Source organism: Opisthocomus hoazin, chromosome 14 (assembly GCF_030867145.1).
Source record: "Opisthocomus hoazin isolate bOpiHoa1 chromosome 14, bOpiHoa1.hap1, whole genome shotgun sequence".
Lineage (NCBI taxonomy): Eukaryota > Metazoa > Chordata > Aves > Opisthocomiformes > Opisthocomidae > Opisthocomus > Opisthocomus hoazin.
In genome coordinates, this window is record NC_134427.1 from 16,913,655 (window position 1) to 16,934,884 (window position 21,230).

Genomic DNA, 21,230 nt, shown 5'->3' on the forward strand with positions numbered 1-21,230 from the left:
CCGCGGCCACAGCGCCCCCTGGCGGGGCGGCGGGCCCGGCCCGGCGCAGGCGGCGCTCAGTGAGGGACGGCGGCGGCAGCACCGGTTTCTGGGCGTTTATTGTTTTTAGTACAAAATAGCTATGGCTAAAATTCGCTAGCTTAGGAGGAGCTGCTACTGGCGAAGTCTCTTTCCGGGCTGTAAAACAATACTTCAAGTCATGAGGAAAGACAAAGCAGTAGGGAGAGGGCAGGCGTTCAGAAACGTTTCAGACTCCGAGAGAAGGGAGAATGCTGGAAAAGAAGAGGATGCTCAAACCAGCCACACTGGATTAAAAATAAGCATTTCAATGTAGGTAGACTTTACATCAGAATTTGTCAAGTAGTATTCCAATATTAAGCCAGCTTATTCATACACTCCAACTCAGTCACGTTATCCAGAAAACCCCGGGAGAGGAAAGTCTCTCCCTCCCTAGCACGTTCACCTCTTCACCTACCACAGGGCTCCTGGGCACTGGCACTCAACCGCCCCAGCCTGCGTGCCTGCCTCGGGGCTAGACGGACATAGTTTAGCTATCGCTGCCTCCGGCAGGAGCACCACACACCACCTCTGGCAACTGCCGGCAACTTCGAGCTTGCTCTGCTTAACGCATCAAACACCGGCCCCAATGGCTTTACAGTAAAGCTCTGGCTTTACGTCCATGTGTCATCTCCTCCTGAGTGCATGACTCATTTATTATCACACTTAAGGCCATAGTCTTTCTACTTTGCAAAGATTCTCTTCTCTGTTGTAGTTAAGATGCTGGGAAAATAAATTCAAATAACTGAAAATACAATGAGAACACATTTCAAATTCCGAATCTACAACTGAGGTTCCTCAACCAGAAACATCCAACAGCACAATGCCCCCTTTTCTTCCTTTGTTCCTTCTTCCCTTCGAAGGCACTTCTGGATTGCGTAGTACATGCTCTTTGGCTGCACAGACAGTCAGAACACATAAGGCTTGCACGCCAGTCACTCCTCTTCCTTCGCGTTACTGGTCTCACTCTCCTGTTTCTTCTCCGCTCCCTGCTCCGTGGGCTTCGCAGCACTGTCTTCGTACTGACACAGTCTGCTTCGGCTTCGGGCTCCGGGCTGGTACAGCTGCATTGCTGGACGATCCTGAAATAAATCAAAACTATTTAGACTTCTTTCACAGCCCCATGCTATCATGGTTATTATGGCATCAGTGATATCAGAAATGGCTCAAATTCAAACTTTTCAAGGTGTTCCAAGTTAAATTATTCCACCGTGGTGGCAATCTAACTTCCACTGTCTCAAATCAAGGTCGTCTCTGTTGTAAGGCAACATCCCTGTTCAAGCCACAAAGAACACTGCACATCGTTGAAGTTATTCATAAAGGCTCCTACTTCGACGAGTTCAGCTCGCCCTCTCTCAGGGTAGAGGCCAACGTCAAAGCTTCTTCAAAACCTTGAGTTTCTTTTATACCTGATCATGCCTTAAGCGACACGGAAAACTTGCATAATGATGCTGCAAAAACAGATTTGCTGAGTATTTAAAACTAAACTCAAGACATTATTTCTTGAGCCTACAGGAGATCTTCTGCCATATCCTGCATGTAGCAGTCTTGTCCCCGATTTGGAGGAACCTGTTCAATCACACTCCCACTTCAAGATGTATTTTCGGGCATGCATAGCATCAGCAGAGATACAGGTAGATTAGTGATGCTCCACCAACACCTTAAAGACACAGCCTACAGCACAAGTCGGCAAATGGAAAGAGGGATCAGTGTCTTTACAATTTTGCCCGTGATATCCCGGGTTAATTCCTGTACAGTGACAGGAAGTATCACAAACAGTTTAGCAAAGTTTAGTGGACAAATGGGGACATTTTCTAGCAATGGCAGAGTTTGTTACCAGAACAGGGAGAAGTTTCAACAGAGAAACCATCTGGTTCTTTCCTTGAAGCGCTTTTATCCTAAAAACCACAAACTGGTCCCCACGAATCAACACACGAATTTAAAGAAATCCAGCACCTTGTTTCTGATACGATCCCTCTTAATTGTGTCCTCTTTTTTATCGTCTTTGGTTACTTTCTCAGATTTGTCCGTGCTGCTGGTAAAGTCTGTAAGATCACTTTTCTTTCCCTTTTCTCTGAGTAAGTCTCTCTCCTTTTTCATATCTTCCTCTTTTCTTCTAAAAACCTTCTCTTTCTCAAAGCGCTCTTTCTGCCTCCGACGCTCCTCCTCTTGGCGCCTCAGTTTCTCCCTCTGTGCTCTCTCATATTCTCTGTCTCTTTCAAAATCTCTATCTCGGTCCCTGTAGTCCTTTACACACTCATCTTCTGATCTGTATGAAAACAAAACTGAAAATTAAGCTCAAAAGATTCATCAAACAGAGCTGGGAGATCAACGTAATACTGGTGTAAATCTGCAATACGAAGACGACACACTGGTAGGTTCTAGGGAGCTTTTGGGAAGCCGTGATCACCTGAGTCATGCACGATAACCAGAGATGACACTGACCGCTAGCGTCTCCTAGCCTTCTACTCACACAGCTGGCTTCGGAAAACACCTGAATTTCTCTGTCTTATCTCTATTTCTCACATGGCAGAACCGAACCTTGAACAGATTGCAGAGCTGTTGAGAATGGCACTTTCTGCTTTGACCTTTTAACAAGACTTAAAGGGACTTTTAACCCGAGTACACCTCTCCTCTTGCCATGGTTATAAATTCTCTCATTGCAAGGACAGTGCTCACGGCCTGCTGTGGGTCACCTACACCTGGGCTTCTTTTGCCGAGTTCCTACAGTGAGTTGCAAAAATATTAAAATTCATCCACTAGTGAAGAGTTCTCGGGTATTTCACACAGCTTTTTGTAATCGCGGGGACATGCGCCGCCACAGAGAACACATCCTGTGCCTTGTATTAGAAAAATAATTTGAAAGGCATTTCAAAACATGGTCACGGCAGAGCAGCCTAAGCCTCAGCAGGATCAGCAAACAAGTTATATATACACAGATATTTATAGCAAGTACTAGAATACTTTTTTGCCTTCTCTTCTTTTGTCTCCCCATCAGATCGTTTGGCAGATGCACTACTCGCATTTTTTTCCTCCCTCAGAGTCTCTTTTTCCAGTTTCTTGGATTTTTCTTTTTTCTCCAAGTCTTTTTCATCTTTTTCAGGCTTCTTAAGTAGCTACAAAGAAAACAGAAGTCTCAACTAAAAAGCTCACTCTAACACATATTGTCTGGCACAACACCGAAATTTGATCAAAGGAACCACAGTCCAGTGAGAAATCAACATTAAGTAACGTTCCTGCAACTTGTAGTATCTCTAAAAGCTGGAGTGTATGAGTAAGCACAATCTGCATAGCAGACTAGGATTTTTCTCCTAAACCAGGCCATTTTAGAAAGTTTAAAAATAGTCTCCATTCCATAGTGAATTCACAATTCTGTTTACCACAGCATATACAACAGTCACATGACAAAAGCATTAAATATTACTATGAAGCATTACAGCGTTTAGACCTTTACAATGCCTAATATTGAATATTACAAAAAAGTGGTAATTTACTAACACCAAACTCATGTGATTCTTCACACAATACTCAAAGCACATTTTGAGAAACTGATATACAAATAATAGGGGAAAGGGAACGTAACAGTTTATAATAAAGAACTGTTCTAGACCTTAATCTTTGGCTCTTCTTTTGATCTGTCTCTTTCTTTTTCTGGGCATCTGTCTACCTTCTTCAGTTTTTCTGCTTCTTTTCTCTTCCTTCTCTCCTCCTCTTTCCATTTTCTTCTTTCTTCTTCTCTTTGTCTTTTTCTTTCCAATTCTCTCCTCCTCCTCTCCTCTCTTTTTTCTTCTCTCAGTCTCTGTGTGTGTAAAAGCAAAGGGAAGTACTTTATTTCCACACTAGAAAACATCCCTTTAAGCCTAACAAGATACTTTATCACTTTGTGGCAGAGTATTTCATCACCAAGCAACTCACCTCAAAACCGCCCCTATTATAAAAAGGAGGGGAGAAAAAAAAAAATAAAGCCCTGTCACCTCTGTTGTTCTGTTGTGAACGTGAGGATGTTATAGCAGCATTTATTTTTTTTTTCCTCCTCGCTCATAAGCCTCAGTTTGCACTGTCTTAAAAAAACCCCAAAGACATCACTAGCCTCAGCCTTTACCATTCTAATTAAATCTGCCCCATCTGTGATTTTCTCCATGGCTAAAAGTTAAAATGAGATTATGTGCTAGGAGAAAGATCATCTGCAAGGACCTCAGCTATAACTGCATTAAAATGAAAGCATCAAAATGGAATCCGCTTTGACAGTGCCACAAGAGATGTTTAGCTGTGACCAGAATGCACATAAAGCACCGTCATTCCTGCAAAGGCCAGCGTTCCAGCAGCTTAAAATATGTGAACTAGATGTTCACAAGAAAGTTGCGTCAAAAGCTGCTTCTTCAAAAGGAAGGGCAGAAACGTATCCATATACACACTGCAATATACACACCCGTGCTTTAAATGAGGAAATTGTACTTGCAAGCAACAAGACGATTCTGGAGATAAGTCTTACCTGTTTATTTTTCAAGAAGTTCAATAAAGGAGTAGTCTTTTTAGCTAGAGAATATACAAAACAAACATAAACAATTTGCCTTATCCAATACTGCAATACCTACAACAAAACCCCACATGAAATGAAGAAGCTTCGTGGATTATCCAGCCTCTCACATACAGCAGCAAAGCAAGCATTCCAACCCTAGCCCTGAACAGTGGCAACTATCGGGATTCTGTAAACTTCTCTAGGACACTAACACGATATCCACTGCTGGTAAAGGGATACTCAGTCTGCACTAGGCTTGTCCCAGATTCTCCTGCTTTGGAAGAGATACCTGTAACATTCTTCAAAAGAGCACTATGGTAATTTTTGTGGCATTTTACCCAACCACAATATCTCTGAATTTCTGCCTGCATGGAGCATCACTGCTCACGGCATCTTGCATTAAACATTACTGCATCCCACTGAAATGCAGCCACTCTGCAGCCTAGTCTGGCCAAAAAATATCTGACTAGCAGCTTAAAACAGGAAAGAAGGTCATCATATAAAACTGAAACCTAGAGAAGAGTTTAGAGCAGGGGATAAAAATAAAATACATTGAATAACATTAGCCTAAAGGTTTAACAAATACCAAGCAAGTACATAAAAGAAGGCAGCTTCCTCCAGGCTGAGAAATCACAGCTCTAAATTACACCCCATACATTTCTTTGCGCTCTATGAAAATGTAGCTATAGCACATAGATTTCCATACCTATTAGCTCTTTGTTTCTTGCCTCTATTTCCTCCAACAGAGTTTCAGGAGTGGAGGTTAATTTTTCATCATCTGCACTGTAACTTTCCAAAAACTTCTTGTACTCTGGATCTACAGGGGAAGGAAAGAGGGCGGGGGAAAAAAAAAATCTACTGTAGCATGAAAATAATTTGCATTGCGCATTGCTGGAAGTCTGGGTTAGATTTGCATAATTTGTGTTGTTTATATGTCACCTTTTCACAAGTTGGCAGCTCTCAGATGAGCTGCTGCACTATGCTTGTCTAGGAAAATCATATTTAATAGATTTGCAGCTGACAAAGCCGTGATAATAAGCTTCATATATAATTAAGCAAACACTCTATTGATAAACTACAGCCTCACAGTAAAAACATTATATTCAAATTACTGCTAGGACTTTCGAGTCTACACATGCAAAACAAACTAGCTAGCCATTATACCATCTTCGATTGTTCCAGTTTTGGCATCCTTTTTCTTACTCTTCTTTTTCGCAGCTTTTTGGAAAGGTGCAAACTCAACTATGGCAGCGTATTCCTGACCTGTTAAGAGACGAGGGCAAAATACATTACAATAGAGACGAAACAGATATAAAGTAAGAGTATATTGTCCATGCCTAAAGCAGGAAGATAAGCCTCACAAGAAATATGCAATATTAGAAGAGACTACTTGGACAGCATAAAAAAATTCTTGTACTTTGAAAGCCATTTAATAAAAAACCCCACACTTTAGAGACAGTAGAATTCATGAACTAAGCACTCTCACTATGTTAACGAAGCCACCAATTCACAGACTCACGACAAGAAGGAAATACTCGAATTCAGACTGCCCGTAACCATCAGTTCTGCCACCACAGCTACGCTGCACCACAGACTATCGCCATCCTACAGACTACGCATTTGTTGTGTAATTAGAAGAGACTATTTTAAGTTAATGTCACAGAGGCAAATCTCAATTTTTGGCAAAATACAACAGAATGCAACATGTTACAGGCAGGCTTTAAAGTTTTATCTTCTGACAAGAATGTTACATTTATGGCTGCATAAATCTGATACTGCTGCTGGGTATGGCAAACACAGAGTGCGGTTACACTGCAAGCCAGCTTCTTAAAAAGATCTAGGTGTTATCAGAAGCTTGTCATGCAACCCTCCTAAACAAGGAAGAAACTTGTGGACAGAACTTTGTGTCACATAAAACACCTGGCCAGTGTAAAAAAAAAAAACAAAACTACCCACAACATATTTTTTAAAATACAATATTGTAAATACAACATAAAAATGTAAATGTAATTTATGTATTTTATATACATTGTAAAATTTAAACAGAATATGTAAATAAAAAATACACACAAAACATGTACTTGAAACAAAGTTCAAGGTGAAATCCCTGGCCTACTGAAGCCAACAGGAAGACTCTTGTAAAAGCTTTTGCTAAATACGTAAATTTAAGGTCTATCAGTGAGAGACTAACAACTTCTAGTGCTGCCCGATGTCAACAGTTTTGGAATGCAAAATGTAAAAAAATGGGATGCACTGAATACCTAATGTGCATTTAGAAGAAAGATAAACGGCAACTAAATACTTGGGTGTTTAACAAACAAATAAAACAAAAGATTTGTTTCCTGCAGATCAGTGTCTCCAGAGAGCAGTCCCTTCCACCACCCAGACTGCAAGGAACAAGCTGCTCCTTCTGAATCAAGATGGCTCACTCAGCTGTAAATAGGAACAAGTAATAATCTGAATTAAAAAATGGCCAAAAAAATCCACCACCCTGTTCACAGGCTACAGAACAGGTGGGGGGAGCAGCAGAGCGTGGCACCACTCACTCCGGCTTCGTTTAGTTTGCACAGTGATGTCACCCACCCGCTTTCACTTCTCAGGCTTTACACTCAGGTATGACAGGTATTAACCTCAGCAACGCAGCAACCGGCGTCAGACCAACACCGCAACTGCCAGTGGCTGGGTTTGCCACAAAATCGGTCAAGCTGAGCCTCCACAAGGCATGAGCCATTTTCCCCGCTCCTTGAGGCCCCGCACACCCCCCCGGGGCTCCACACCCCGGCAGCGGGGGCCGGCACCCACCCCCAGGGCCCCCCAGCCCCACTCGCCCGCTCCAGCCCGGCTGGCCCGCCACTCGCCTTTGTGATCGACGAAGACGTAGCCGTCAAAGCGGTCCCTGAAGAGCACGATGTCCTCCTGGTTCTTGAAGTTGATGTAGGCTCTGGAGAACATGTGCGGGTACAGGCTGCGGGGAGATGAGGCCGAGAGCGCGGGGCTGGCGCGGTGGTGGCTCCCGGGGGATGGGGGGGGGGGCGGGGGGCAGGGGGGGGGTCAGGGTGGCCGTACCTGGAGTCGTTGGCGAAGAACTCGAAGTAGTCGTGCTCGGGCAGGGGCTGGAGGTGCTCCTCCAGCTGCTCCTTCGTCAGGCTGGGCGGCAGCCGCCGGATCACCACCTGCGGCGGGGCACAGCGCGGTAAGGCCTCGCCGGCCCCCTCACCCCCCCCCCGGGCCGGGCCCGTCACCGGGCGGCGCGCAGGCCGCACCTTGCTGAGCGTCTCCTTCTTGTCCTTGGGCCGCTCCAGGCGGTCGAGCTCGGCACCCCCCGCCCTGCCCTCGGCGCCAGCCCCCGACAGGGCCCCCAGCCCAGCAGCGGGCCCGCGCCGCTCCTTGGGCCTGGCGTTCTCCTTGTCCTCCTTCATCCCGGGCCGCGGGGCGGGGCGCGGCGGGGCGGGGCCGGGCGGCGCCCCCCCGCGCTCCCATTGGCCACCAGCCCGCTGCGGCGGCGGCGCGGGGCAGGGCGGGAAGGCGCGCGGGGCAGGGCGGTCCTCGCGGGGTGACCCGGCGCGGCGGAGAGATGTGGTACGAGATCCTGCCCGGCATGGCCATCATGGGCGTCTGCCTCGCCATCCCCGGCCTCTCCACCATCTACATGCACCGCTGGTGCAACGGCGGCAAGGTCAGCGGGCACCGGGGTCCCTCCCCCGGGATCCCCCCCCCAGGATCCCCACCCCCCCGGGATTCCCCCTCTCCCGGGATCCCCCCCCCCCCCGGGATCCCTCTCCCCCGGGATCCCCCCCCTCTCACCCGGGATTCCCCCTCTCCCCGGGATCCCTCACCCCCCCGGCCCCCCCCCCCCTTCCCTCCGAGGCCCCCGGGGAGCCCCTTCGCCGCGGGCCGTGACCGGCGGGCTCCCGCAGGAGAAGAGGATCGCACGCTACCCGTACCAGTGGACGCTGATGGAGCGGGACCGGCGGCTCTCCGGCGTCAACAAGTACTATGTCTCCAAGGCAGGTGCCCGTGGGCTGGGGTGTCCGGGTTCGGCCGGGGCCGGCCTGTGCAGAGGTGCAGGTTAAACTGGTTGATTTTAATGAAGTACCCAAGTGCTGAGAAGCATCGCTTGAAGACCCCGAGTTAGCGACGGGAGTGGTGTGGACACAGCCGTTGCGTTTTCTTTTTCAGGGCCTGGAGAACTTAGACTGAGGCAGCAGCGCTTTGAAGAACCCGTGTGTCTGCATGAAGTGATTTGACCCCACAATAAACACACAGACGCGTTCAACCCCGGTGTCCGTGTTGCTGTGGTGGGTTGACCCTGGCTGGATGCCAGGTGCCCACCAAGCTGCTCTGTCACTGCCCTCCTCAGCTGGACAGGGGAGATCAAATACAACCACAGGCTCATGCGTCGAGATAGGGACAGGGAGAGAGCACTCGCCAGTTACCATCATGGGCAGAACAGACTCGACTAGGGGAAATTGGTTTAATTTATTACTGATCAAATCAGAGCAAGCTGATGATAAATAACGCCAAATCTTAAAACACCATCCCCCACCCCTCCCTTCTTCCCAGGCTCAACTTCATTCCCAATTTTCTCTACCTCTTGCCCCTGAGCGGCACAGGGGAACGGGGAATGGGGGTTGTGGTCAGTTCATCACATGTTGTCCCTGCCACTCCTTCCTCCTCACACTCTTCCCCTGCTCCAGCATGGGGTCCCTCCCTTGGGAGACAGTCCTCCACCAACTTCTCCACTGTGGGTCCTTCCCATGGGCTGCAGTTCTGCACAAACTGCCCCAATGTGGGTCCCTTCCATGGGGTGCCATGCTTCAGGAAAAGGCTGCTCCAGCTTGGGTCCCCCACGGGGTCACAAGTCCTGCCAGGAGCCTGCTCCAGCGCGGGCTCCCCACAGGGTCACAGCCTCCTTCAGGCACCCCCTGCTCCGGTGTGGGGTTTCTCCCTGGGCTGCGGGTGGGGATCTGCTCCCCCGTGGGCCTCCATGGCTGCAGGGACAGCCTGCCTCACCATGGTCTGCTCCATGGGCTGCAGGGAACCTCTGCTCCGGCGCCTGGAGCACCTCCTCCCCTCCTTCTGCACTGACCTGGGTGTCTGCAGAGATGTTCCTCTCACGTAGTCTCACTCCTCTCTCCTGCAGCAATTGCTGTTGCACAGGTTTTTTTCCCCCCTTCTTAACTCTGTTATCCCAGAGGCGCTACCACCATCGGTGATGGCCTCGGCCTTGGCCAGCGGCGGGTCCATCTTGGAGCTGGCTGGCATTGGCTCCATCGGCATGGGGGAAGCTACTGGCATCTTCTCACAGAAGCCACCCCTGTAGCCCCCCTGCTACCAAAACCTGGCCACACAATCCCAAACCAGTTACATGTAAGCTTTGGGCAGAACTGGCTTCATCACTTCATGCACTCTGATGTACACTACTCGCGTGTCTGTGAGAGGAAGAAAAGGAATGCCAAGAGGACTACCATGACACTACCGTTACGGAGGCACCTGTAACAATGAGCGCTAGCGACATGCAGAGAGGCAGCAGGACTGACCCTATTTTTACACCCACTTCTGCTGACCTGCAGTTCCCCGCAGCGACCCTGCTGTCGGTGCAGCAGCCTGCCCAAATCGCCGGCGTCACCTCCTGCAGCTTGCCGTTCCCTCCCACCACGGGAATACTGAGCAGTTTTAACCTACAACACAGCCAAAATCCTGCTTCTTCCACATCCTGAATCCGCTATAAACAATGGCGCTTGTCTGCTTGTTGAGGTATGGAAATGGGAGAATGAAATGCAGATCTTGTGTCACTACAAGTGATGCTGATTACAGAATCACAGAATGGTCGGGGTTGGCAGGGACCTCTGTGGCTCATCTAGTCCAACCCCCCTGCCAAAGCATGGTCACCCACAGCAGGCTGCACAGGACCTCCTCCAGGCGGGTCTTGAATATCTCCAGAGAAGGAGACTCCACAGCCCCTCTGAGCAGCCTGGGCCAGGGCTCGGTCACCCTCAGAGGGAGGAAGTTCTTCCTCATGTTCAGATGGAACTTCCTCTGCTTCAGTTTGTGCCCATTGCCCCTTGTCCTGTCGCTGGGCACCACTGAGAAGAGTCTGGCCCTGTCCTCTTGACACCCACCCTTCAGATATTTATAAGCATTTATAAGGTCCCCTCTCAGCCTTCTCTTCCTCAGGCTGAACAAGCCCAGCTCCCTCAGCCTTTCCTCGAAGGACAGATGCTCCAGACCCCTCATCCTCTTCAGTGTGAGGCACGGCCTGTGGAACAACAACAAATAACCACATTGATTTCAGATTATTCTTCACTTTATTAACCTGAACAAGCAGCCAGGCCAGCAGCAAAATACCCTTTTACTGTTCCGCAGCCAGTGGGAGCTGAGGGTGCCCAGCAGCACTAGGAGTTGTCTTCTGCTGGCTGTAACCAAATCTGTTTCTCTGCTCTGCATGAGCGTCTCTGTAGTGCAATTCCCCCTATTTGCTTGTAGCCATATTGAAAAAGTAATAATATTGCAGAAAAAGAAAATACACTGACATAAACAGAATTCTTATGGATTTCTATCAGCATGAATAACAGCAAGTTGAGACGCAGAAATTTGTACCTGAATTCCCCTGCTGATTAGTTGGGTTGGGATGAAGTGTTTTTTGATCCGTTATCCTGAACCATAGCTCACAGCTTGTGTCACCAAGCAGGGACGGACGCGTCTGACACTTCTCTGTGGCACTCTGTGTCCAGGCTCCAAGATGACGGGGTTAAATCCAGCTGCCCAGCTGCTCCTGCTTTCTAGACTTGGTCAGCCTTGGGTTTGGCTCCTGAGAAGCAGGGTCCCAGTTTTGTCAAGGGCTGAAAAGAGCTTGGGAATCCAAGCAATACCTGCCCAAAGCACTTAGCACCAGCCACGTCAGCTGCGGTGCTGGCTGGAGAGACGGGAGAACTAGCGGGAGGAGAGGGTCATGAGGACGAGAAACAGGGGAGGGAAAAGACGCGGAGATCAGGAGAGGAAGGAGAGGAGGAGACAGGCTTCCAGGCTCATGCTTGCGTTGAGCAGCTCTCCTGGACTGCGCAGACAGCTGAAAAGCAAGGCAGGGCTGCTTTAGACAGGGTTTGCTGTAATCCTTCCGGATACCAAGGCACCCTCAGAAGCTCCTGTGAGACTTGTCCTGCCTGGGTAAGCGTGTCTCCGTGGGCTCAGAAGAGGCCTTTTCTGTGTGACGCCATGCCCTGGGCTGTGCCCACCTTACAGCCCATCCTGAGCAGCAGCTGGAAGAAGTCTCCTTTGCTGCAGGAGATGTGTTAAATGAGCGGGCCTCGTCTGTCACACACAGAGAGCTCTTTGGGGGTCTGTGTCCCGAGCCGTGCCTCCCCAGCAGTTCCAGCACCAGACCTTCCCCTCAGCTCCTAAGCCCTTTTACAACCTGTTCCCCCTCAGCTGCTACCCCACACCTTGGCACAGCTCCTACCCCTCCGGGTCCTTTTCTCCCATCTATCTTTCAAAGCAGACACCTACGCTGCAGTTGTTCTTCCCAATTTTGTTACCGAGGGGATGAAACCAAACGAGGAAAACTCCTGTAAGAAACACAGGACAAAGTGTGCCAACGAGCGAAGGAAAGTCTCACCGCTCGCGCTCACTCTGTGGCATTACCTGTCGATACTCATTTTCCCATCTCGTACAAACCTAAACCAGCTTCCCATCGCTTGCACCACCTCCTTTCACCTTCAAGTAGTAAGCATCTTTATCAGACCAAAAGGAGGAGGACCTACACTTTGCCTATTTATTCCTCTAGCAGCTGAATCCTTCCGACAGCCCCCTGTCATCCTGGAAGAGTGGCTGCTGGCGATCTAGCGCCCTGCGTTCTGCTAAAACATCTCTGGCCTTTTCCCTCTGCAGGGCTCTGTGTCGCGCGTGCTGGTGCTCAGAGCCCACAGCACCTCCGTGCCACGGGCTGGACCACGGCTCTGCTTGGCAGAGCACGGAGCAGGAGCCTGGTTTGGTTCCCAAATTGTTGAGACTGGCAGAAACGTGACAGAGAATCTGGCAGGATGCCATGTCTGCTTTCCTGCTCGTATTGTGTTCCCCTTCCAGGAAACTACGGCTGCCAGGGAGGAATTCCCCCAGGCTCCCCAGTCCGAAGGAGCCCTGCGGTCCCCATCCCGAATGCCGATGAGGATGCCGGGAGCCCAGCGTTCCGATCGGGTGGCACTTGCGTTGCCATGCGACAAGGAGCAAACACTCCCTGGGCTGCTGGGTACCGCTCCGGGGGTCTCCGCTCCCAGGGAGGACAGGACAGCCGCAGGGACCCTGCCAGGGACCAGGAGCAGCTCCCTGGGCACCAGCCACCCCGTCCGGAACCAGACTCCTCCGGGCTGCCACCCGCCCAGCATCAGCAATCCCTCCAGGCAGCTGTAAGCAAGGCGGAGGTGAGTTACGGAGCGGGGGCTCAGCAGAGGGAGACTGCCTGCTGCTCTTCGTGCGGTCTCAGAACACCCTTCCACCTTGGCCTGAAGTTGCTCAGACAGCTCCTGCAGCTCTGAAGACCGACTCTCCCTCAGTGTGCTTGTGCGTTTCTCTTTCTAAAGGTGAAGCCAATGGACAAGGGAGAGGAAAATGCTGCCAGTGAGGAAAAAGCTCACTTTCTCATGGAAAATAGGAGAAGCGGTACAGAGGAATACCTTCCAGAGCTGGAGAAAAAAGAGAAAGGTAGTGTGTCTGCTCTATTTCCATGTGTCAGGGTTTCCCCAGGATGATTTCTCAGCATCTCAGCATCTATTTTAGAAATAGATTAAATCTGTTATCTATTTTAGAAACCAAGTGTGTCACCAGAAATATCCAGTGGACCACAGGCAACAACTTCACAGTGGAGAGAGGACGGCAGCAGATCGAAGAAGCCGTTTCTGTGAGTGCCAGTTCCATCCACTCCGGAAGGTCACAGTCATGCCCTCCCGCTGTCAGGGAGTGTGAGAAATTAGAGAGCACCTCAGTTCCTTTTTAGCAACTCCCTCACGCCACCTCTGTGAGACAGAGGGAATCTTAGTGCCATGTGTTTGTTCAGCAGACATGGGAGGTTCACGAAAGCTGGCTTCACTGGTCGGAATTCCTCCAGGAAGAAGAACTGAAGTACAGCAAGAGGTACCATTACAGAGTCTGCTGGAGCATGCCAACACGCAGAAAACCCATCCCACGAGCAACAGCAAGCGTCTACTTCGTTATCGAGGTCTCCAAAATCAAACCTGCTGTAAGTACTCAGAAATGGCACGCACTAATCCTTCAAGGGACAAGAGTAGGGGGGAGTTTCCTGAGGCAGGGATACGCCGGGGCAGCGGAGAGACCGGCCGGGAGTGGGCAGCTCTCACAAGAGACGCGAATGAGGCCCGGGCATCGCCAGAGTGACAGCGGGAGATTTAAACGCGATGCAACAGGAATTAGCAGTCCGTCACCGAGGGGAGCGGAGCATAGAGCGGGGAGGCTGGTTTCGCTCCCAGATCATCGAGACCAGCAGAAACTCAGCAAACAGAGATTCCAGCGGGATCCCACATCTGCTTCCCTGCTCGTACCGTCTTCCCCCTGCAAGCAACAGCAATCGCTCCAGGCAGCTGTACGCAGGGCTGAGCGGGGGCTCAGCACAGGGGAACTGCCCTGCTGCTCCTCGCGTGGTCCCAGAACCCCTTGCCAGATCAGCCTCAGGTTTGTCGCTCGTAAAATAACATGTCACAGCTCAAGAGAGCAAAAGAAATAAATTGCACCGAGTAGATGTTTTACCCCCAGAATCAGTGCTTAGTCGCAGTGAACCCCGGCCTCCTCGCTGGCGGGGTGGGGTGAGAAGCAGGGCGGGCCACGGCCCTGTGCGAGCTCTGCTCGGCGACAGACAAACCCCCGTGTTCCCAGCGCTGATCCTGGCACAGACCCCAAGCACAGATCCACACCAGCTACTGTGGAGAAAAGTAACTCAACCCCAGCAAACCCAGCACAACAGCTCACAGCCACTGGTCAGAAATCTTGTATCCTAGCACAAGTGTAAAATTGCAACATCTAAGTCTTTGCCCTCACAAGAGGATATTCACAGATGCTTTAAACCAAAACTACTCTAATCCACATCAGAAATGTACAAATACATGTTATTTTTTGAAGTAGACAGTAACTCTCATCTAATTAAAACATCTGCTTTTCGAGGTCCTGTACGTGACCTCCGCCGTGTGCCTCCTCTCTTGCAGACCTTGCCCGTGGAGGTATTCTTCACTCTGGAGTCCAGCGAGCTGATTCACAGGTAAATGTTATGACTCTTCCATCACTGACACAACTCAGGAGGTTCCAGCAAGCTTTTCCATGCCAAAAATAAACAAGGAGCTTGATGTAAACAGGTTTGCAAAAATGGCAGAGAGGTGGAGGACTGTCAAAACCTTGCTACGCAAAACCAATCAACTCTGCTTTTCCTCAGCTTCACTCCACCACAGGCACGGACAGCCCCGCCGTCAGCACCTGCCTTCTCCGGAGGGAAGCTGTCCTAGGCTTACACAGGTCTCAGCGGTGGGGTTTTTTCAGCAGATGGGCTTGCCCTGAGAATAAAGGCCCACTCTCAGCTGGAAAAACTTGGACTCAGTTTTATTCTTACCATTTACCCTCTTTTTTCTTCTATCCTCCAGGCCAGAACAGTGTCAGTTTAGAGAAAAGTGGCTTAAGGACATAATTGAAAATAAAATAATCCTCATGGAAAGGCTGACTTTCTAAGGAACAGCTCCACTGCACCATCACCAAGGCTCTGTTGGAGTTTTGTAGAGAACCAAATTAAACACAATGAAGAAAGAATGTTTTCTCCTTACTAGCATTTCTACTTTGCGGTCACATGAAAAGCTTCAAATCTGTGCAAAATCAACTACGGCCTGACCTGGCAGCTGGCTTTACGTGACGGTCCCTCGCAGGTATGGGTGGGTATGGCAGGGCGGAACCGGTTCCAGAGTGTAAATGAGAAGAGGCAGCCAGGCTGGACTTGCTGTTTGTGAATGCCAGGTCTGCAGAACTCCATGGCAAACATTATAGGACTTTTATTTTCTTTATACAAACATACAAGATACCTCTGCTGCCAAAACTACAACACAGAGATTCAGGGGGACAAAAAACCCTCTAGAATACACTTTGGTTTCAAAAGGATTTGAGAAAACAAAGGCTAAGGGGGTACGTTTGGAAATACGCAATTGAATCAAAGATAACCACCACGGAGGCACTACCTGGAGTAGGCCTCCGAGTACAGAGTTTAAAAGACAGCTGTGTAATAGTGCTAAAACAGACCAAATGAAAATACCACAGGAGTTAAAATAAGGTTGTAATCTCAAACACTAGATAGACAAAAAAAAAACAGACATGAAAATTTTAAACAAATGGGAAGACAGATCCTTGTTACCACCCGTGTACATGCGGGGGTTCCACTGACGGCACCCCACCGCTCCAACACCTAGGTGTAACATAGGAGAAAAAGCAGCAAGCAGCTCAGCTCTTCACCACGGGCTTCGGCGCGCTGCAGATCAGACCCTTCTGTTGCTGTTACTGCACACCCTGACTGCGATCTGCTTGCTTCAAAGCAACTGAAGCCCCACTGCATTAAAGCACAAACTCCTTTCTGTTTACCAGTCTGGTTTGAACCACAAACCAAACTCAGCTGTTCTGAGCAAAAATAAAGCTAAGACTTATGAAAAAATACCAAAGTGGACAGTCTTAGACCTTCAACAGGAACTTCGGAGTTCCTTCATTTTCGCTGCTGTTACCAGTAGCTTGCTTCCGATGTCTACTCTCATTAACCAAAATAAACGGAAAATCAGACTTACCAGCATCAGGTAGCAAAGCCTTCCCGCTTGTCCGGTTCAAAGCAAGCACAGAGCACTGCCACCTGCAAGCTCCCCTGCCCGCTCCTGCCTCCCCTGCCTTCTAGCCTTTCACTTTACAGGGATTCCTTGTAGATGGTGAACAAATCACCCAAGAAAATCTGACAAAAGGAACTCTGTTTCCTTGACACAAGTAATCCACTCCCGAGGCTTGGCCCTGCCGGGTGAAGGCACTGCAGCACTTGCAGCTTTTTTCAAATCACGACTGAAACAGGCAAGCTGCTGCTTGGTAGAACCTACGGCACACAGTTCAAATAAAGAATTTATTTTTCCTCTCTGCCTTTAGTCTTTCTGTAGACCATCTCTCGAAAGCTTGCGAGGATCTTATTCTCTCGTTTCCTCCTCTCCTCCTGGTTGAAGGATGCGAGAGCTCTCTTCTCATCTGCGCTGTAAATCTGGTTCTCTTTACGCAGACGCACAGCTTCCATTCGGCGGTGTCTGTGGAGGAGAACATGGCGTACATCAGCACGGGCAGCGGGATGTAACCCCCTGTCACAGCTTCCATCTGTCAGCCGGCCTGAATGTTTGGAGGGGCTTATAAAGACCCCTACAGAATCCAAACTGCACACAGGGAGGAGCGTGGCAGAGCAGAAGGTGGCTTCTGGGGGCATCTGCTCTCAGGCAGTCAGCCCGAAGCCCCACCTGCCCCCAGGGTGTCAGCTGCTGGCTCACCAAAATTTCAATGAAATTCCAGGGAGAAGGAAGTGGAGCCAACCTCTCACACTTCAATTTGCCTCCTACTGCAGAGCCAGCACACCACCACTGCTGTCCAAACACACCACCTTTGAGCCACCTGACACAAGCATCTCCTCATTTGAAATACAAGATAATTGGGAGCGCATTACCTGGAAAGAATTTTTGCTCTCAAGGATAAAGTGTCGTTAAAAAATTCACCATCTATCTATAGCAATAGGGAGTTTAGCATAGATTACTGCAAGCACGCAGAGGACTCTCTCTTCCGTGCTTTCAGCTAAAGCCTGGAAGCAGTCTTGCAACCGGCCAAGAGAGGAAGCAGCTCTCAAAAATTTCACTGAACCATTACCATCACAAAAACCGTACCTGCTGCCACTCATGACATAGCCGGAGCTCTCAAATGACGCGATCTCTTCACTGGTCAAGCCGATTTCACCTCTCCGGGGTATACGTTTTCCTGCTTTTACGTACTCCGCCATGGCTGCGCCTTCACCGGGCAACAGGGCATGTCCATAGCTTTAAAAAAAAAAAACAAACCCAAACCAACGGTGATTTCAATCAGTCTCAAATAGAGAGAGCCTGAGCTGAACATCCAGCCTCGCTGTTCGCTACTTGCTACCGCTGCATTTTTCAGCACTTTCTCACTCTTTCCCACATTTTGGCCTGTTTCTTCCTTAGGGCTAACATTAACAACATCTTAAAATACCAGTTGAATCCTTTCTGGTTAAAGAGTAATGGACACACTATAAAGTCACAATACTGCAGAGCATTAGAATAAAGGCATCTTACAATTGATTTTCTAGGAACTGAGGCTAAAAAGCATAAACCAGACTTTTCTACCAGAATTCAGGCCAGAGTAAAGGCCAGCACCACTACCACTGCTGTCTGCGAGTTTCTGGCACCACGTTTCTCACTGATGCACGCCGTGTCACTGTAACGGTAACCTTCAGGCTCGATTTGCTCAGTTTGATCAAAGTACCATCAGAGCTGGCTACTCACTTCAGAGGCCTGTCATCCTGCGACGCGTGAGTTTTGGGGGCTTCTGGTCCAATCAAGCTATCAGCTTCTGTATTTTCTGCAACCATCAAAGAAGGAGGAAGATTAATTCTGTGCCTGGTGTTCTTTGTTACCAGAACAGTTGCAGAGGTCAGCAACACCTAACAAGGAACGCACGGAAAGGTCACCAAGAAGTTTCAATCCCAGTTTAAAGTCAGGTGAACCTACTTGATCTCTCAATCCAGAGATCCTCCCCTCGAAACGTTTCGTCATCGGAATCCTCACTGCTGGATTCACTGGATTCCTTCCTGCTCCTCTTCTTCTTCTTCTTCTTCTTATACTTCTTCCTGTGATAAAGTCAAAAGACAGACGTGCGATTTATCAAGATTTAAGAGGAAAGGAAGTGCTTGGAATGACCCTCGAGTCATTAGTTTCTCACTACAGGAAGAATGGCTGGCTGCACACAGGCTGCTGTCGTCTCACAGAAGACGCCTTACAGCAGAACAGAGAGAGCGCGTCCGCTGTTCTGCCCTTCACAGAGCCTTAGAAAGCGGCTCCCCCACGTCTGCAGCAAGTCCTCCATGCTGCACGGCTCTGCAGATTTAAAGAAAATCCCTCAAATGAACATTATTCGACAGCATTTATAGCTCAAATGACACGAGTGCTCGGCCTTCCTCACCACCTGCTAAGAAGGCGGTGCTGGCCTCTAGTCACATGCAGGCAGAATTATACACAACCGCCCGGAAACCTACTTTCTGTTCTTCTTTCTCTTCTTGTTGTCGTCATCTGAAAAGAAAGAAAGTATAGGTATTATCAAAAAGAGGCGATTAGCTATAACTAAGCAGTTCACTGCACTGTGAGTAACCAACTGCCTCCACCAGAACACCTCAGCAGGCAGCTTCTCAGGTGGGGTTTGTTTGAGCACCAGATAACAGTGAGAAATTGTTAGCAGAGAGCCGCCCGCACTGTGGTTCGGTACGAGAACAGACGGGACACGTCTCTGGCACGAGACGCCAAACTCAGAAATCCCATTTCCTGAGGCCAGACCGCTTGCGCCCAAGGAAAAGGCACTGCACAGCCAGCGAGGGGGTGAACGGGCCCACGCGGATCGATGCCGCGGCTCTGTCATTTCACAGCACTGCGAGCGTGCGCCAGGTGCCAGGAGCGCGGCTGTGGGCTCAGGGGAGCAGCGGGAGAGCTCTCGCACCACGCATGTGGGCCACAGCCCACTCTTCTCACCACTGCAGCTCTGCTCAGACTCCGACTCGCTGTCGCTGTCCTCAGAATGCTTTCTGCGCTTCCTTTTGGACGCCTTCCGCTTTTTCTCCTTTCTTCTCTTCTTCTTTCTCTTTTTTTCTTCTAGAATATTGAGATAAGGTTAGAGAACAGACGAAGACCATCCAGCTGCCCGTGTACTTCCCGACCTTCCCAAAGAAACACTCTCCTTCGAAGCGGAGCCCGCCGCCCTCACTCCCACCTGCCGAGGTCGGGGAAGCTGACAGACGGCAGATTCGTCTTTGGTAGCTTCCCGTTTTTGACACAAGCTGCGTAAGCAAAACAAAATACCTTCCCAGCTGGAATCTGAAGAACTGCTCTTCGATTTTGTCTCCTCATCTTCCACCGGCGTGTGCTCATCGGAACTGAACAGAAGTAAAAGTTTGCTATTTAAAACCTGTTTGGGAGGATTCACGTTCCGGGGCGCGCGCACAGCCAAAGACGGATTTGGAGCCAACGTCTGCGATGAAAGAACGGCTGACAGCAGCGCGGGAACCGCTTCCAGAACCACCACGCCAAGGTGCCCCCATCAAGAGTAAATCGCATTGTGCTTAATCGGTACGTTAATTGCTACTGGAGAGAGTCCAGCGGAGGGCTATGAGGATGAGGAGGGGACTGGAGCAGCTCTCCTACGAGGAGAGGCTGAGGGAGCTGGGCTTGTTCAGCCTGAGGAAGAGAAGGCTGAGAGGGGACCTTTTAAATGCCTATAAATATCTTAAGGGTGGGTGTCAGGAGGATGGGGCCAGACTCTTCTCAGTGGTGCCCAGCGACAGGACAAGGCGCAACGGGCACAAACTGAAGCAGAGGAAGTTCCATCTGAACAGGAGGAAGAACTTCTTCCCTCTGAGGGTGACGGAGCCCTGGAACAGGCTGCCCAGGGAGGCTGTGGAGTCTCCTTCTCTGGAGATATTCAAGACCCCCCTGGACAAGGTCCTGTGCAGCCTGCTGTGGGTGACCCTGCTTTGGCAGGGGGGTTGGACCTGATGACCCCCCGAGGTCCCTTCCAACCCCTACCGCCCTGTGATTCTGTAGGAGTTATTTGCGGGGAAAAAGCACAGTAAGAGTCTTGCCGCGTTGATTCAGCAACGAACGGGGAGGACGCGAGCCGCGGCGAGGGGGCTGTGTCACCCCACCCTGACGCGCAGCGGGGTGAGCGAGGGGCCTTACTCGGGGTCGGGGACCTTCGGCGATAGCCCCCACACTTCGGGTGCCCCCAGCTCTCCGATGCGCTCTCGCTCGTTCAGCCTCCTGCAACGGCAAAGGCGGTCGCTGAGCAGCGGAATAACAGCCCGGGACCGGCGGCTACCGGGCGTCCGCTCCCCCCCCGCCGGGCCCCGTCCCCGCCCGGCTCACCCGGCCCCGGGAACCCCGCGCCGGGCCGTGATGGGGCCGCACAGCGCGGGCCCGGCCGCCCCCCCCCGCCGGACCGCCGGTTGCCCGGAGCCGGGGGGGAGCCACGGGCGCGGCCCGACCCCGGCGCTCGCCTCTGCCGCAGAATCTCCTCCTTCTCCTTCTCGCAGTGCTCGGGCCAGGCCTTGCCGTGGTGGTGGCCGTGGTGCGCGGCGGAGCGCGGCCCGCCGGGGGTGCGCTGGCGGGAGCGGGACCAGCTGCGGCTCCGCCGGTGGCTCGGGCGCTTCAGGCCGCTGCGATCGCGGGAGCGGGACCGGGACCTGCGCCCGCGACGCTCGGGGCTGGCGGCGGGCGGGCTGCGGGACCGCGACACCGGCGCCATGGCGACCGCTGCGGAACTGCCGCGCCCGGGCGGCGCGCGGCTTCCGAGGCGGAAGCGGGGAGGGGCGGGGGGGGGGCGTGCACCGCCC

General features: G+C 50.8%; 4 protein-coding genes across 4 annotated transcripts; 2 read left to right on the top strand and 2 right to left on the bottom strand.

The window, feature by feature from the left end:
- Window positions 1-75: 75 nt before the first annotated feature.
- On the bottom strand, window positions 76-8,020 carry UPF3B (UPF3B regulator of nonsense mediated mRNA decay). Its single transcript, XM_075435413.1, has 10 exons — window positions 7,840-8,020; window positions 7,643-7,749; window positions 7,435-7,541; window positions 5,741-5,839; window positions 5,283-5,393; window positions 4,550-4,593; window positions 3,668-3,856; window positions 3,022-3,173; window positions 2,014-2,326; window positions 76-1,139 (listed from the first exon to the last, which is right to left on the bottom strand). Exons 1-10 carry the CDS (start codon window positions 7,993-7,995, stop codon window positions 993-995), a joined length of 1,425 nt encoding a protein of 474 aa, XP_075291528.1. The 5' UTR covers window positions 7,996-8,020; the 3' UTR covers window positions 76-992.
- Window positions 8,021-8,094: 74 nt separating this feature from the next.
- NDUFA1 (NADH:ubiquinone oxidoreductase subunit A1) lies at window positions 8,095-8,852 on the top strand. The gene is made up of 3 exons (XM_075435563.1): window positions 8,095-8,252; window positions 8,494-8,583; window positions 8,756-8,852. Exons 1-3 carry the CDS (start codon window positions 8,151-8,153, stop codon window positions 8,774-8,776), a joined length of 213 nt encoding a protein of 70 aa, XP_075291678.1. The 5' UTR covers window positions 8,095-8,150; the 3' UTR covers window positions 8,777-8,852.
- A 3,934-nt stretch (window positions 8,853-12,786) lies between these two features.
- AKAP14 (A-kinase anchoring protein 14) lies at window positions 12,787-15,362 on the top strand. The gene is made up of 6 exons (XM_009934726.2): window positions 12,787-12,993; window positions 13,153-13,273; window positions 13,378-13,469; window positions 13,629-13,808; window positions 14,785-14,837; window positions 15,214-15,362. The coding sequence occupies exons 1-6, from the start codon at window positions 12,787-12,789 to the stop codon at window positions 15,296-15,298; spliced, it is 738 nt and encodes a 245-aa protein (XP_009933028.2). The 3' UTR covers window positions 15,299-15,362.
- Window positions 15,363-16,695: 1,333 nt separating this feature from the next.
- On the bottom strand, window positions 16,696-21,167 carry NKAP (NFKB activating protein). The gene is made up of 9 exons (XM_075435398.1): window positions 20,895-21,167; window positions 20,578-20,658; window positions 19,702-19,775; window positions 19,375-19,494; window positions 18,888-18,921; window positions 18,364-18,482; window positions 18,139-18,214; window positions 17,506-17,655; window positions 16,696-16,884 (listed from the first exon to the last, which is right to left on the bottom strand). Exons 1-9 carry the CDS (start codon window positions 21,140-21,142, stop codon window positions 16,710-16,712), a joined length of 1,077 nt encoding a protein of 358 aa, XP_075291513.1. The 5' UTR covers window positions 21,143-21,167; the 3' UTR covers window positions 16,696-16,709.
- Between the last annotated feature and the right edge of the window lie 63 nt (window positions 21,168-21,230).